The sequence below is a fragment of the Rhinatrema bivittatum genome, chromosome 6 (assembly GCF_901001135.1).
Source record: "Rhinatrema bivittatum chromosome 6, aRhiBiv1.1, whole genome shotgun sequence".
In the NCBI taxonomy this organism is placed as follows: domain Eukaryota; kingdom Metazoa; phylum Chordata; class Amphibia; order Gymnophiona; family Rhinatrematidae; genus Rhinatrema; species Rhinatrema bivittatum.
Genome location: NC_042620.1, coordinates 6,462,737 through 6,478,550, shown reverse-complemented (window position 1 = coordinate 6,478,550; position 15,814 = coordinate 6,462,737). Strand labels below are relative to the sequence as shown.

The following is a 15,814-nucleotide window of genomic DNA, read 5'->3' as shown; positions in this document are numbered from 1 at the left end:
CGTCAAGCAGTAGCCCGGGAGGCACAAGAGTTATTTGTTTTGGCAGAGCAGCACCTGGGGCGAATAGCGGCATCCCACATAGCCAGGGTTGAAAATATTCAAGCAGATTACTTGAGTCGGATGGTGTTAGATCCGGGCGAGTGGGAATTGTTGGAGTCCACGATACAGCTCATTCGCGAGTGGTGGGGCTCCCCTCATGTGGACCTAATGGTGACTCATCTGAGTGCCAAGGCCTTTTGATTTTTCAGTCGGAGGCGAGTGCATGGGGCCGAGGGGGTCGATGTTCTGGTACTGCCTTGGCTGCGGGGGGTTCTACTTTATGTCTTTCCTCCCTGACCACTCGTGGGCAGGGTGTTGCTTCGCATAGAAAAGCATCAGGGAGAAGTGGTCTTGGTGGCACTGGAATGACTGCAACATCCATGATTCGTAGATCTGGTCAACTTGGCTGTGGATGGACTGATTTTCTTTGGTCATCTGGAGGGTCTTCTGTGTCAGGGACCCATATTTTCCAACCAGGCTGCTCACTTTCATCTGGCAGCATGGCTTTTGAGAGGCAGCGTTTGAGACATAGGGGTTATCCAGAGGTGGTCATTACTATGTTGTTGCAAGCCAGGAGGAAGTCTATTAATATTTACTACACACTGGTATGGAAGGTTTTTGAGTCCTGGTGCTCTGCTAAAGGTGTTCGCTCTCTCAGGTCGTCAGTCTATGACATTTTGTCCTTCCTGCAAGAAGGTTACGCCAAAGGTCTGTCTCTCAGCTCACTAAAAGTTCAAGTGGCAGCTTGTGGCAAGATAGTTGGGTCCTCTATTTCTGCACATCTGGATATTATTCGGTTCCTTAGGAGGACAAAGAATTTGCATCCTCCACTTTGATGGGTTGTCCATCCTGGAATCTTAATCTTGTCCTCAGAGGGTTATGTGAGGCTCCTTTTGAACCACTCCAGAGAGCGACACTGAAGGACTTAACTCTTAAGATTGTTTTTCTGGTGGCCATATGTTCGGCTAGGAGGATTTCTGAGTTGCAGGCACTGTTTTGTCGGGACCCATTCCTTCAGATTTCGAATTCAGGAGTCATGTTGAGGACATTCCTTTCTTTTTTGCTGAAAGTGGTTTCAGTGTTTCACGTGAATCAGACAGTGGAGCCTTTCCCACGGTGGACGTGTCTGGTCCTCATGCGAGGGAGCTCAAATTGTTAGATGTGAGAAGAGCTTTATTGAGCTATTTCAAGGTAATGAATGACTTCAGGGGTTCAGATGACCTTTTTGTTCTGTGGAGCGGTCCGAAGAGGGGCTTTCAGGCTTTTAAGGCTACTATTGCTTATTGGCTTAAGGAGGCTGTTGATTCCACTTACATTATTCGTGGTCATCCGGTTCCAGATGGATTGCATGCTCATTCTCCGTGTTCCCAGGCGGCCTCATAGGCGGGGGCTCAGCTTGTTTCTCCACAGGATATTTGCAGAGCGGCAACTTGAAAGTCACTACATACCTTTGCAAGACACTTATCATCTGGACGTAGGAGGTACGGGTTCCCCATCTTTTGGTGAAAGTGTTCTGCGAGTGGACTCTCCAGGTCCCACCCTGAGTGGGAAGATTTGGTACATCTGAGGAGTCTGAACTGATATGAGTATGTACAGGGAAAGGAAAATTAGTTCTTACCTGCTAATTTTCATTCCTGTAGTACCACAGATCAGTCCAGTCATCCACTCATTCTGTTTTTATAGCAGAGAATATTTTTCATATTTTGTAGGTTTTGAAAAGTTTGGACGTTTTTGAAATTTGTTGTGATTTGCTTGGGAATAGATTAATACTGAGGAACTGCAGGTAGCACTTGTGGTTACGTAACAGTGTCAGTAAAACTTTGTCTCCATCTGCTGGAAGGGAGGCAAAATCCAGGAGTCTGGACTGATCTATGGTACTACAGGAATGAAAATTAGCAGGTAAGAACCAATTTTCCTTTCTGGGTTCTATTTCAGGCTGGTAGAGTCCCTGGAACAGTACAGGGGTTCTGGATTCTGTTACTGGCAGGTAGAGTCTCTGGGACAGTAGCAGTGGGTCTGGATTCTGTTCCTGGCTGGTAGTGTCTCTGGGACAGTAACAGGGGTTTTGGATTCTGTTACTGGCAGGTAGAGTCTCTGGGACAGTAACAGGGGTTCTGGATTCTGTTCCTGGCTGGAGGAGTCCCTGGGACAGTAACAGGGGTTCTGGATTCTGTTCCTGGCTGGTAGAGTCTCTGGGACAGTAGCAGTGGGTCTAGATTCTGTTCCTGGCTGGTAGTGTTTCTGGGACAGTAACAGGGGTTCTGGATTCTGTTACTGGCAGGTAGAGTCTCTGGGACAGTAACAGGGGTTCTGGATTCTGTTACTGGCAGGTAGAGTCTCTGGGACAGTAGCAGTGGGTCTGGATTCTGTTCCTGGCTGGTAGAGTCTCCTGGACAGTAACAGGGGTTCTGGATTCTATTACTGACAGGTAGAGTCTCTGGGACAGTAGCAGTGGGTCTGGATTCTGTTCCTGGCTGGTAGTGTCTCTGGGACAGTAACAGGGGTTCTGGATTCTGTTACTGGCAGGTAGAGTCTCTGGGACAGTAACAGGGGTTCTGGATTCTGTTCCTGGCTGGAGGAGTCCCTGGGACAGTAACAGGGGTTCTGGATTCTGTTCCTGGCTGGTAGAGTCTCTGGGACAGTAACAGGGGTTCTGGATTCTGTTACTGGCAGGTAGAGTCTCTGGGACAGTAACAGGGGTTCTGGATTCTGTTCCTGGCTGGTAGAGTCTCTGGGACAGTAACAGGGGTTCTGGATTCTGTTCCTGGCTGGTAGAGTCTCTGGGACAGTAACAGGGGTTCTGGATTCTGTTACTGGCAGGTAGAGTCTCTGGGACAGTAGCAGTGGGTCTGGGTTCTATTCCAGGCTGGTAGTGTTTCTTGGACAGTAACATGGTTCTGGGTTCTATTCTTGGGTGGTAGTATCTCTGGGGTTCTGGGTTCTGTTCCTGGCTGGTAGTGTCTCTGGGACAGTAACAGGGTTTCTGGGTTCTGTTCCTGACTGGTAGAGTCCCTGGGTCAGTAACAGGGGTTCTAGGTTCTGGTCTCTGTTTCTGGCTGCTAGAATCCCTAACCTACAGCTCCCCTATGAAGAAAGGCTGAAGAGGTTAGGACTGTTCAGCTTGGAGAAGAGATGGCTGAGGGGGGATATGATAGAGGTCTTTAAGATCATGAGAGGTCTTGAACGAGTAGATGTTACTCGGTTATTTTCACTTTCGAATAATAGAAGGACTAGGGAGCACTCCATGAAGTTAGCAAGTAGCACATTTAAGACTAATTGGAGAAAATTCTTTTTTACTCAATGCACAATAAAGCTCTGGAATTTGTTGCCAGAGGATGTGGTTAGTGCAGTTAGTGTAGCTGGGTTCAAAAAAGGTTTGGATAAGTTCTTGGAGGAGAAGTCCATTAATGGCTATTAATCAATTTTACTTAGGGAATAGCCACTGCTATTAATTGCATCAGTAAGATGGGATCTTCTTAGTGTTTGGGTAATTGCCAGGTTCTTGTGGCCTGGATTGGCCTCTGTTGGAAACAGGATGCTGGGCTTGATGGACCCTTGGTCTGACCCAGCATGGCATGTTCTTATGTTCTTACTACAGCAGCCGATGTAATTTGTGCCATACTTGTGCCAGCAAGCGTTTAGTATTTCCACTTCATGCTTGTGATTACTTTCGTTAACACAGGTCCTTACCTGGAGGAAGCTCCTGTCATCTTAGACAAACCAGATCTGGTGTATTTGGTGGCTGATCAGCCAGTGTTTATCACTGTGACGTTAAACCATGTGGAAGCCAGCATCTGCTGGATGAGGTACTCACGTGCTTCTTACCTCTAGCGATGTTATATTGACGAGCAATGCCAGCCCGGTATCTATAGCTGAATTGTCAGCTGACCCTAATCAGCCAGGTCAGGGGTGGGTCCTCGAGAGCCACAAACAGGCCAGGTTTTCAGGATATCCACCGGGAATATGCAAGAGAGGGTTTATGCAAAATTCTCTCATGCATACGGTAACTGAATGTAATCCTCTCTGAAGTGCTGAAAAGTGGAATTTAAAAATCAGATCAATAAATCAATAAAAATTCATTGTGGACATCCTGAAAACCAGGCCTGTGTGTGTTCTCCAGGAGCGGAGTTGGCCACCCCTGAGCGAGGTTTTTGGCTTAAAATTGTCTTAAATCTAGCAGGTGAAAATTTAATGGGCTACATTTAGGGCACTGATTTGCGTGGCTTGAGTAGAAATAGCGAGTTAAAATAACTAAGAAAGTGCAGTTTAATAAACTTAGCCAATGAGTCCTAGCTGACTGCAGGTAACCACGCCCTGGGACGTCTCTGGAGCCTCCCATTTCTGAAGTGGTTTCATTTCCATCCCTTGCACGTTTTGGCAGTCAGGAGGAAGCCGGTTTTAACCAGCGAGCTGAAAATCTACCACACAGTCTGCAGAGCAGGAGAGTGACTGCTGCTAAATTTTCTACTTTTTTTTAGCATTTTTATTTAATACAAAATGCTATTTTATTTTTATAGAGGGTAGGCATAAACCAGATAAACCGACGTACAGAGGTGCAAGAGTATGGGTGCTCAGAGAGGCTGCCTCAGGGGGACGTAGTTCAGGCATGTAGGGACAATCTAGAGTAGGCCGCAGGCCTTTTCCCTCCAAACACTTTGCAGCTGAGGAGGATTCAGAAAACATGTCTTCCACTCCTGAAACTCCTGGGAAGGTCTCTTGTAACGCGACAGAAAATTATACGCACTGTGGAAGCCAAATGTACTTTCAGCTGCTCTGAGGTGGCCAGTTATAAACGCAGCAAATATACTCAAGTAAATGGCTTTAAAAATTAGCCTCTGCATATCTAAGTGTTATTAATGAGAGCTCTGGAAATTATGACAGCCCACATTGTACTCTGGGAGGTCCATACCCAAAAGATATCGGCTTGGGAAGTCGTCCAGGCGAACAAATCTGCCTAAATGAGCCAGGGTGTTTGGTGGCACAACACACCGTTGAATATACCTGGATAATGTTTAGTTAGCTAGATAAGTTAATCTGCTTAACTTTAGACCTGTTCAATAGCAGGGCTTACTTATCCAGCTAACTAATTCTAAATATTGCCACTTACCTGGCTAAGTTAGCCGGATAAATTTAAATATTGCCACTTATCTGGATAATTTAGCCGGTTAATTCTAAATATTGCCACTTATCTGGATAATTTAGCCGGATAAATCTAAATATTGCCACTTATCTGGATAATTTAGCCGGATAAATCTAAATATTGCCACTTATCTGAATAATTTATCCGGATAAATCTAAATATTGCCACTTATCTGAATAATTTATCCAGATAAATCTAAATATTGCCACTTATCTAGCTAACTTACAGGCTGATACAGGCTGATACAGGCTGATACAGGCTGTGCGCGCGATTCTGTATTCAAATGAGGGCCCGCGGCAAAAAGAGGCGCTAGGGACACTAGCGTGTCCCTAGCGCCTCTTTTTGGACAGGAATGGGGGCTGTCAGCGGGTTTGACAGCTGAAGCTCAATTTTGCCGGCATCGGTTCTCAAGCCTGCTGACAGCCACGGGTTCGGAAACCGGACGCCGGCAAAATTGAGCGTCCGGTTTTCAACCCGCGAGCCGCGGGCCCAATTCAAATTTTTTTTTTAAACTTTTTTTTTTAACTTTCCGGACCTCCGACTTAATATCGCCATGATATTAAGTCGGAGGATGCACAGAAAAGCAGTTTTTACTGCTTCTCTGTGCACTTTCCCGGTGCCTGCAGAAATTAACGCCTACCTTTGGGTAGACACTAATTTCTGAAAGGAAAATATGCGGCTTGGCTGCACATTTTACTTACTGAATCATGTGGGAGTACCTAATAGGGCCATCAACATGCATTTGCATGTTGCGGGCACTATTAGGTTCGGGGCGGTTGGACACGCGTTTTTGACGCGCTATTACCCCTTACTGAATAATGTTTAAAGCTAGTGCGTCGAAAACACGCGTCCAGTCGCGGAGCACTGTACTGTATTGGCCTGTTAGCCGGTTAATTCTAAATATTGCCACTTATCTGGTCTATTTAGTCGGATAAATCTGAATATTGCCACATCTGGCTAAGTTAGCTGGATAAATCTAAATATTGTCACTTATTGTGCAATCTCATCTTTGGGTGAGTTTCCTCACTCCCAAGATCATCAAATCTTCACAAGAGACCACTGTTCTGTTCATACATCGCACTCTGCATGTCAAAGTGGCCCCTAACTCCCTACACTAATACCTAAACCTCACCTCGAGTAGCTAGGTGGACCTCCTATAGAGGTATAAATACCTACCTAGTATGAGGGCCCTATAGCTAGTCAGTCTCTCTCCCTCCCTCCCTCTCTCTCATGGAGGAAGAGCAAGTCCCTGTAAGGCACCTGAAGAATTCAAACACAGGCAGGGGATCCAATGTTAGTGAGGCTGTCTGGTAACTGTGTGTTTTCTCACAGGGATGGACATGTCCTTGAGGCCATCGGTGGTATATGTGAGATGAGCATGCCTGACGATGACCAGCATTCCCTCAAGCTCTTTAAAGCAGGAACAAGCGACTTTGGAAGGCTCATCTGTGAAGCCAGGAATGAGTATGGCACGGACACCTGTATCATCTGCTTGGAGTTTGCAGGTAATGGTCCTCATTATTAGGGAATTGCCTTATCTACTGTTTGTGGGTGAAGAAGAGGGGGGACAGGAGAGCAGCTTCTCAGAGCACGGTTGTGATGAGTGGTGGTACATGGATTCTGCTGGATAGGACGTTACCTGTCTCTATCCTGCTGTCTGGCATGCAATCTCCCCTGGATAGGACGTTACCTGTCTCTATCCTGCTGTCTGGCATGCAGTCTCCCCTGGATAGGACGTTACCTGTCTCTATCCTGCTGTCTGGCATGCAATCTCCCCTGGATAGGACGTTACCTGTCTCTATCCTGCTGTCTGGCATGCAGTCTCCCCTGGATAGGACGTTACCTGTCTCTATCCTGCTGTCTGGCATGCAATCTCCCCTGGATAGGACGTTACCTGTCTCTATCCTGCTGTCTGGCATGCAGTCTCCCCTGGATAGGACTTTACCTGTCTAGTCCTGCTGTCTGGCATGCAATCTCCCCTGGATAGGACGTTACCTGTCTCTATCCTGCTGTCTGGCATGCAATCTCCCCTGGATAGGTTGTTACCTGTCTCTATCCTGCTGTCTGGCATGCAATCTCCCCTGGATAGGACGTTACCTGTCTCTATCCTGCTGTCTGGCATGCAGTCTCCCCTGGATAGGACGTTACCTGTCTAGTCCTGCTGTCTGGCATGCAGTCTCCCCTGGATAGGACGTTACCTGTCTCTATCCTGCTGTCTGGCATGCAATCTCCCCTGGATAGGTTGTTACCTGTCTCTATCCTGCTGTCTGGCATGCAATCTCCCCTGGATAGGACGTTACCTGTCTCTATCCTGCTGTCTGGCATGCAGTCTCCCCTGGATAGGACGTTACCTGTCTAGTCCTGCTATCTGGCATGCAATCTCCCCTGGATAGGACGTTACCTGTCTCTATCCTGCTGTCTGGCATGCAGTCTCCCCTGGATAGGACGTTACCTGTCTCTATCCTGCTGTCTGGCATGCAATCTCCCCTGGATAGGATGTTACCTGTCTCTATCCTGCTGTCTGGCATGCAATCTCCCCTGGATAGGACGTTACCTGTCTCTATCCTGCTGTCTGGCATGCAGTCTCCCCTGGATAGGACGTTACCTGTCTCTATCCTGCTGTCTGGCATGCAATCTCCCCTGGATAGGACATTACCTGTCTAGTCCTGCTGTCTGGCATGCAGTCTCCCCTGGATAGGTTGTTACCTGTCTCTATCCTGCTGTCTGGCATGCAATATCCCCTGGATAGGACGTTACCTGTCTCTATCCTGCTGTCTGGCATGCAGTCTCCCCTGGATAGGTTGTTACCTGTCTAGTCCTGCTGTCTGGCATGCAATCTCCCCTGGATAGGTTGTTACCTGTCTCTATCCTGCTGTCTGGCATGCAATATCCCCTGGATAGGACGTTACCTGTCTCTATCCTGCTGTCTGGCATGCAGTCTCCCCTGGATAGGACGTTACCTGTCTCTATCCTGCTGTCTGGCATGCAGTCTCCCCTGGATAGGTTGTTACCTGTCTCTATCCTGCTGTCTGGCATGCAGTCTCCCCTGGATAGGACGTTACCTGTCTCTATCCTGCTGTCTGGCATGCAATCTCCCCTGGATAGGACGTTACCTGTCTAGTCCTGCTGTCTGGCATGCAATCTCCCCTGGATAGGTTGTTACCTGTCTCTATCCTGCTGTCTGGCATGCAATCTCCCCTGGATAGGACGTTACCTGTCTCTATCCTGCTGTCTGGCATGCAATCTCCCCTGGATAGGTTGTTACCTGTCTCTATCCTGCTGTCTGGCATGCAATATCCCCTGGATAGGACGTTACCTGTCTCTATCCTGCTGTCTGGCATGCAGTCTCCCCTGGATAGGTTGTTACCTGTCTAGTCCTGCTGTCTGGCATGCAGTCTCCCCTGGATAGGACGTTACCTGTCTCTATCCTGCTGTCTGGCATGCAGTCTCCCCTGGATAGGTTGTTACCTGTCTCTATCCTGCTGTCTGGCATGCAGTCTCCCCTGGATAGGACGTTACCTGTCTAGTCCTGCTGTCTGGCATGCAGTCTCCCCTGGATAGGACGTTACCTGTCTCTATCCTGCTGTCTGGCATGCAGTCTCCCCTGGATAGGTTGTTACCTGTCTCTATCCTGCTGTCTGGCATGCAATATCCCCTGGATAGGACGTTACCTGTCTAGTCCTGCTGTCTGGCATGCAATCTCCCCTGGATAGGTTGTTACCTGTCTCTATCCTGCTGTCTGGCATGCAATCTCCCCTGGATAGGACGTTACCTGTCTCTATCCTGCTGTCTGGCATGCAGTCTCCCCTGGATAGGTTGTTACCTGTCTCTATCCTGCTGTCTGGCATGCAATCTCCCCTGGATAGGTTGTTACCTGTCTCTATCCTGCTGTCTGGCATGCAATATCCCCTGGATAGGACGTTACCTGTCTCTATCCTGCTGTCTGGCATGCAGTCTCCCCTGGATAGGTTGTTACCTGTCTCTATCCTGCTGTCTGGCATGCAATATCCCCTGGATAGGACGTTACCTGTCTCTATCCTGCTGTCTGGCATGCAGTCTCCCCTGGATAGGTTGTTACCTGTCTCTATCCTGCTGTCTGGCATGCAATCTCCCCTGGATAGGACGTTACCTGTCTCTATCCTGCTGCCTGGCATGCAATCTCCCCTGGATAGGACATTACCTATCTTGGTCCTCTGTCCAGCATGCGGTCTCCCCTGGATGGGTTGTTACCTGTCTCTGACCTGCTATCTGGCATGCAGTGTCCCCTGGATAGGACGTTACCTGTCTAGTCCTGCTCTTTAGCACAGGATCTTCCCTTGATAGGGCTGTGATAGCATTACAATCCTGGCATGGTATGTTGGGTCTCTTGTGGCATCCCAGCGTAAGAAATGCCAATGGAGAAGGAGAGAACTAGGAGTCTTAATATGTAAGTCTTACTGCTTAGGCATATAGACAACTACAGTACTGCTTCTAACAAAAGTCCCAACAGAAAATGTTTCTTAAGAAGAACAGCAGTCCTGTTTCTTTATGTCAACTAGATTCTGGCCCCAAGGAAGTCTCCAGGCTAGTGGGCAGTGGCAGTGTTGAGAAGATTTTCCTCAAACCTTGGAATCTGGGAAATAATTCCTGGCTTGACGACCAGCAGACGTTTCATCTGGACCTTCCCTCCACGGGGCAGCTGCTGCCCTGGGCTCCAACCTCCAATGCCCATTGCTGAAGAACCTGCGTGGCCCCTTGGGAAATGTCATTTTCCCCTTATCCTCTCTCAGGGTGGCAGGCTTGGAGGTTTGTTTTCTGTGAGTGTTAGCCTTTGATGTTAAAATATGCATAGGAAATGTGCCCTTCCCCTTGACTTGCAGCTACGGTGGAGAGGGAGGAATAACTCCAGTGACAGAAAGTTTGCATTCCAGTTGTCCTTGCCTTGGTCATTCTCTGTTTGGAAAGCATAGCATTGCAACATCATGAACCAGCTCATGATCTTGGTCTTGCATGCTTTGTTCCTTTAAATCCACCTGACTAGCTTGTGAGCTGTGATGATCAGAAGGAACGTCCATCCAGACAGGTAAAGCCTGAGAGCCCATTTGATGGTGAGAGCTTTTTTTTTAAGGAAGAGTATCTTTTCTCTTGGGGCCGGAGCTTTTTGACTGATGGACCGTATTGAATGCTCTTCTTCCCCGATTCTTTGAGTCATTACTGCTCCTAGCCTTCTGTCAGAGGCATCGGTTACGTCAAGAAAAGGTTTCTCAAAGTCCAGGCTTAGGCATACTGACTTGATGCAAACTATCATCTTGATATCCATGAGGGTATCTAATTCTAATTCTAATTCCTGTATTCAGGTTCATCTTACCTTCTTCAAAAGACCCATTTCTAGCAGGTTGGTTAAGGGAGCAGTTTGGATAACAAAATTTGGGATATTCTGCCAGTGTTATGCTTATTAGTTCCAAGAAGGATTTAATTTTTTTTTCCATATGAAGTGTTTGTCTTTTTGCTGTGGCCTTGATATTGCCAATTAGTGGTTTTACTTGGCCTCGGTCCATAAAGTATCCCAGCTGTTGTACCGATGTGCTTCCAAGTTTACACTTTTTGAGGCTTGTCATTAAGGAGTCTCCTTTTAATGTCTCTAAGATTGTAATGACAGGTTCCAGATGACTGTCCCAGTCCTGGGTGTATATGATCAGGTTGTCTAAATAAGCAACCACATATCCTGTTAACCTCACAGGAGGCGATCCAACAAGCGCTGAAAGGTTGTAGGGGCTCCACATAAGCCAAAAGATCACATCTTGAACTGTAATAGGCCTTTTAGTGTAGCAAATAGTGGTTTACCCTTTGATTTTGGAATGGGGGTCAGTACCTGCCAATAGCCTTTGATTAAGTTAAGGGTGGACAATTGGGGATCGACCAAGTCCCTTGATCAATTGTGGACATAGGTTAGAAGTCTAGTTTGGAGGCTTTGTTTACCCTCTGAAAATCCAAAGTTGTTCAACTTCAGGACAGGGACAATGCAGACTGGTAATACAATTGTATTTAATCACATAGGTGCAGATTCTGACCGTGATCTCATACGTCTTTCTGATCCTTGTTTGTGGCTTTCCTGCTGAGTGTTCATTATGTGTGTTGACATTGTTATTAAGGACTTTGACTACGTTATTCCAGTTGTTATAAACTGAAGAAATTACTGTTGCTTTGCCTGTTGCCTTGGGCCTACCATTAAGCGGCTTTGTGTCATCCATCACCTCAAATGTTCGTTATTCCTAATGATGTGGCCCTCTTGAAGCCTTATCAATGTCAAATCCATGGAAAACAAGATGGTGAATGTTTATGATCTGATTTTAGATTATTTATTTATTTGTTTGTTTATTTATCGAGTTTTATATACTGTCATTCGGTTTCACCATCATAATGGTTTACAAGTTTCGATCGGTGCAGAACATTTTAATGAAGTAATACAGTGATCATAATAAAAGTAAGATAACAGTTAAAGTTAGAAGGGTACAATTATGATAAAATTTGATAATACTAAGTATAAATGGTATCATGGCTGAGAGATATTAGAATAGTGAGGTCCATTAAGGAGGTATATTGTGAAGGGGATATATGGTTATCATTGCATGTCTTGGTAGGCTTTGGTGAACAGCCAGGCTTTCAATTCTTTCTTGAATGTTTTTAAGTTGGGTTGTAGTCTTAGTTCAGTCAGAAGTGTGCTCCATAGTTTGAGGCTAGCAAGAGAGATTGCTCTTTCTCAGACTGACGTAAGTTGTGCTGTTTGAACAGAGGGAATTGTCAACAGGCCTTTGTTGGTTGGTTGGAGGTTTCGCTGTGGAGTATGAAGTCTGATAGCTACGCCTAACCAGTCAGTTTGTTCCCCATGTATTAGTTTGTGTATAATGGTCAGTATCTTATAGTCTATTCAGAATTTTATTGGGAGCCAATGTAGAGATATAAGAATTGGGGTTATATGTTCGTATTTTTTTGTGCCTGTTAGGATTCTGGCAGCTGTATTTTGTAAGATTTGGAGTGGCCGAATACTGGAAAACGCTAGTCCAAGTAATAAGGAGTTGCAATAGTCGAGGTTGGAGAAAATGAGTAGTTGTAGCACTGTTCTGAAATCATCTGGGGTTAAAAATGTTTTTAAACGTCTCAATGTTAATAATTTGTGATATCTCTCCTTTATTTCCATCCACACCAAAATTCAAAAAGAAACTAAAAACTCTGCTCTTTCAACAAGCCTACCCTACCTCTACTCCCTCTATATAATGTATGAAATCCATTTGTCCAGATGCCTGACTCTCTTGTAAATATTCTTTCTTGTAAATATACTGTACATTAGTTCACAACTATTATAATTATTGTTTACTCTCTCTTTCGCAATACCTTTGCTCTTGTTATGCCTTGCAACTTTTAATTGTTATAGTTACTGTTCTATGTAAAGGCTCTGCCTACCATGCTTTGAGTTAAATGTACACCGATACGATGTGCAAATGGTTATCGGTATATAAAAAACATTAAATAAATAAATAAAGAAATTATTTTAGTTGCGAAGTGATTCTTGAAGGTTAATTCACTGTCAATGATGACTCCCAAGTTGCGTGCATGTATGACTGGGGAGATTGCTGCCATTTGATTCTCAAGATTGAGGGGTGGTGGAAGTGATGGGCTAGTTTTCTTTTCCAGAATTATTATTTCGGTCTTTTCAATGTTTATTAAGAGTTTCATGTGAGTTAACAGTTGTTTGATTACAGATAGGTACATAGCTGTTTTCTTCTAGGTTTCGTCCAATGTATTTTGAATTGGGATTAGTATTTGTATGTCGTCTGCATAGAGGAAGTGAGTCAGGCCAAGTCCAGCTAATTTTGATATTCTGATATAATTTTGATATTCTGTAATCTGACTTTTGGCACTAAACGAATTGTGCCCCTCTGTGCACACTGATGCCTACCGACCCAGAAAGATGAAGAGAGGGGCTGGGATGCTTATTGTGTTGTCTCTTTCTTCCTCTCCTTTTTCCCTTCCCACAAGCTACAAAGGTCTTGTTTTTTATATCAGTCTCTGGATCCGTGTTTGATTCATCACCCACCTGGACCTGGGGCTGTTGACATTTCTTAATTAGTAGAGACTTTTATTGATTTGCAGCTATGAACCAAGAGCTTGATGTTCTTGGGAGATTTTAATATATATTTTAGAGAGCACCAATGGAAGATTTTGCCTCTCCAGACATCAGGCCGTTCATTCTGGGGCCACCCTCAGATGATTAACATTACATCAAGATCTGGTCAATATGGACTCCACTGAGCTGTCCATGGTTATGGCAGCCCAGGATAAGCTCCTTTAAAAAAAAAAGTATTTATAATTTCAAAGACAACAAGAAACAACAGAAGCAATATACAGAAAGAAAAAACAGACTCCATGCACTACACATATTTATTATTTATTTATTTATTTATTTATAGTTTTTATATACCCGCCGCTCATCAAAGATATCACGTCGGTGTACAATGAAAAGCATTAGCCCTCAGTTTGGGAGAAGGAGAACTAAACAAAGTTAAAGGGAGACAAAACAGAAACTGATATAAGCAAAGGCCTAGCTTTCTGATCTCAGCTCCATTCGGACTCCAGCTGATGTGCTCACAATTTCCTTTATTTGATCAAGGAAAAAGCCCAATTGTCCAGGGGAATAACTATACATTTATAAGGATGTCCAAGATGAAGAGAGGTCCTAAAACCAGGACGTCCTGTCGTGTAACTAAAAGCAATGTCCTCCTGTCCTGAGTAGATTGAGATACATCTGAGTAAATCCAAATATTTTTGATTTAATGCAAAGCTTGTGATTTGCAGAAATACAAAAACAAAGGCGGTCAATACCTGTCTGAACTCTCCAACAAAGCAAATACATCCAGGCCTTCTGGTTGAACACTTGCACCAATGGGGGAACCGACTGATCTCCAAGATCTTTGTCCACTATCTTGGGGATATCCATCCAATATCCCCAAGACCTCTACCAAATTCCTCTTAAGCAAATCTCAAGGGGAAAAAGCAGGATTCTTTGGAAAATTAAGGAACCTTAAGTTCAAATGCCTAGAATACTTCTCCACTTGTTCAGTTTTCCGGTGGACAAGATTTTTTTTTATCCTGGATTAAAGTCAAATCAGTCTTCTTGAATCTCTGAGGACATAAACCTCCACTTTCCCTTTCAATCCAGCTATCACCTCAGATTGAGCTTTACATATCAGCAACACCATTGACTAAGAGACCAATGTCTGAAGCAGACTTAGAAACGGCTGAGAGGGGATATGATAGAGGTCTTTAAGATCATGAGAGGTCTTGAATGAGTAGATGTGACTCGGTTATTTACACTTTCGAATAATAGAAGGACTAGGGGGCATTCCATGAAGTTAGCAAGTAACACATTTAAGACTAATTGGAGAAAATTCTTTTTCACTCAACACACGATAAAGCTCTGGAATTTGTTGCCAGAGGATGTGGTTAGTGCAGTTAGTGTAGCTGGGTTCAAAAAAGGTTTGGATAAGTTCTTGGAGGAGAAGTCCATTAATGGCTATTAATCAATTATACTTAGGGAATAGCCACTGCTATTAATTGCATCAGTAGCATGGGATCTTCTTAGTGTTTGGGTAATTGCCAGGTTCTTGTGGCCTGGTTTTTGGCCTCTATTGGAAACAGGATGCTGGGCTTGATGGACCCTTGGTCTGTCCCAGCATGGCAATTTCTTATGTTCTTATGTTCTTATGCATAAGCACAGTCCAGATACTATCAAGAGACACCTCTGAGGGTCCTACCAGCGGCAGCAGAGGCACTCAACACTCAACACTCAGCACTCAACAGCTGAATATTCAGCCAGCTGCAACCTTTTCTTGTAACAATACTAATACTTCATATCACACAGCAATAAAGTCTTGAAGACAGTAATGAATCTTGACAATGTAGATTACCTCCCATGGCATTGCATCCGGGTCTCACTCTGCTTTGTATGAGTCACAGTCGATTCATCTCTCTGCATCCCGGAGCCATGGGCTGCCTCAGAGTTTGACACTTGGGGAGAGAAAGAGTCACACCCAAACCTTGGAAATCTGGATCTTCCTGATGGAGTGTTCCAACGTGTTCTGTAAAGCCCCGCTCTTCTCCAGACCCATGGCACACCAGCAGATCTAAGGTGCATTGTCCAAGTAATTCAGTTGCCGGTTCAGATGGAAAAAATCTCGGTTAACCCTTTCTCTTAGAAAGCATAATGAATCCTAGGAGAGTAATTTGGATCACATGCAGCGGTAAGCAGTTATACTGCCATCTTGGCTCCTCCCCAGAATCAACACTTGGGAAAGCTGAGCCAATGCTTCATATGCCTGCAGGACAAGTCAATGCCCATGAACCCCAACCCTGGAGCCTCTGGATAGTGAATGTTTACTTCTGCGTCAATATCTCCTGCAACTGTGGGGCATCTGCTTAAGGAGCTCTGGGCAGAAGCCCTTCTGCACTTTTCTGGAGATCCAAAATCCTGCTGGGGCTTTCTGAATCCGTGATCTGTGGTCCTGTTTTCCTGACCATAAGTCAAGAATGTCATGTATAATTGCTACTGACTGGAGAACTGGCCTAGACCTCTCACCACCCTAGAAAAAACAGGACTTC

At 45.2% G+C, this 15,814-nt stretch overlaps 1 protein-coding gene across 1 annotated transcript in view; it reads left to right on the top strand.

The window, feature by feature from the left end:
- The window catches only part of SPEG (striated muscle enriched protein kinase), a 497,600-nt gene that overhangs the window by 270,956 nt on the left and 210,830 nt on the right, over positions 1–15,814 (top strand). Inside the window, exons 19-20 of the mRNA XM_029605011.1 lie at positions 3,722–3,845; positions 6,512–6,684. Of these exons, the coding sequence (XP_029460871.1) occupies positions 3,722–3,845; positions 6,512–6,684 (297 nt within the window). The remainder of the gene's footprint in view (positions 1–3,721; positions 3,846–6,511; positions 6,685–15,814) is intronic.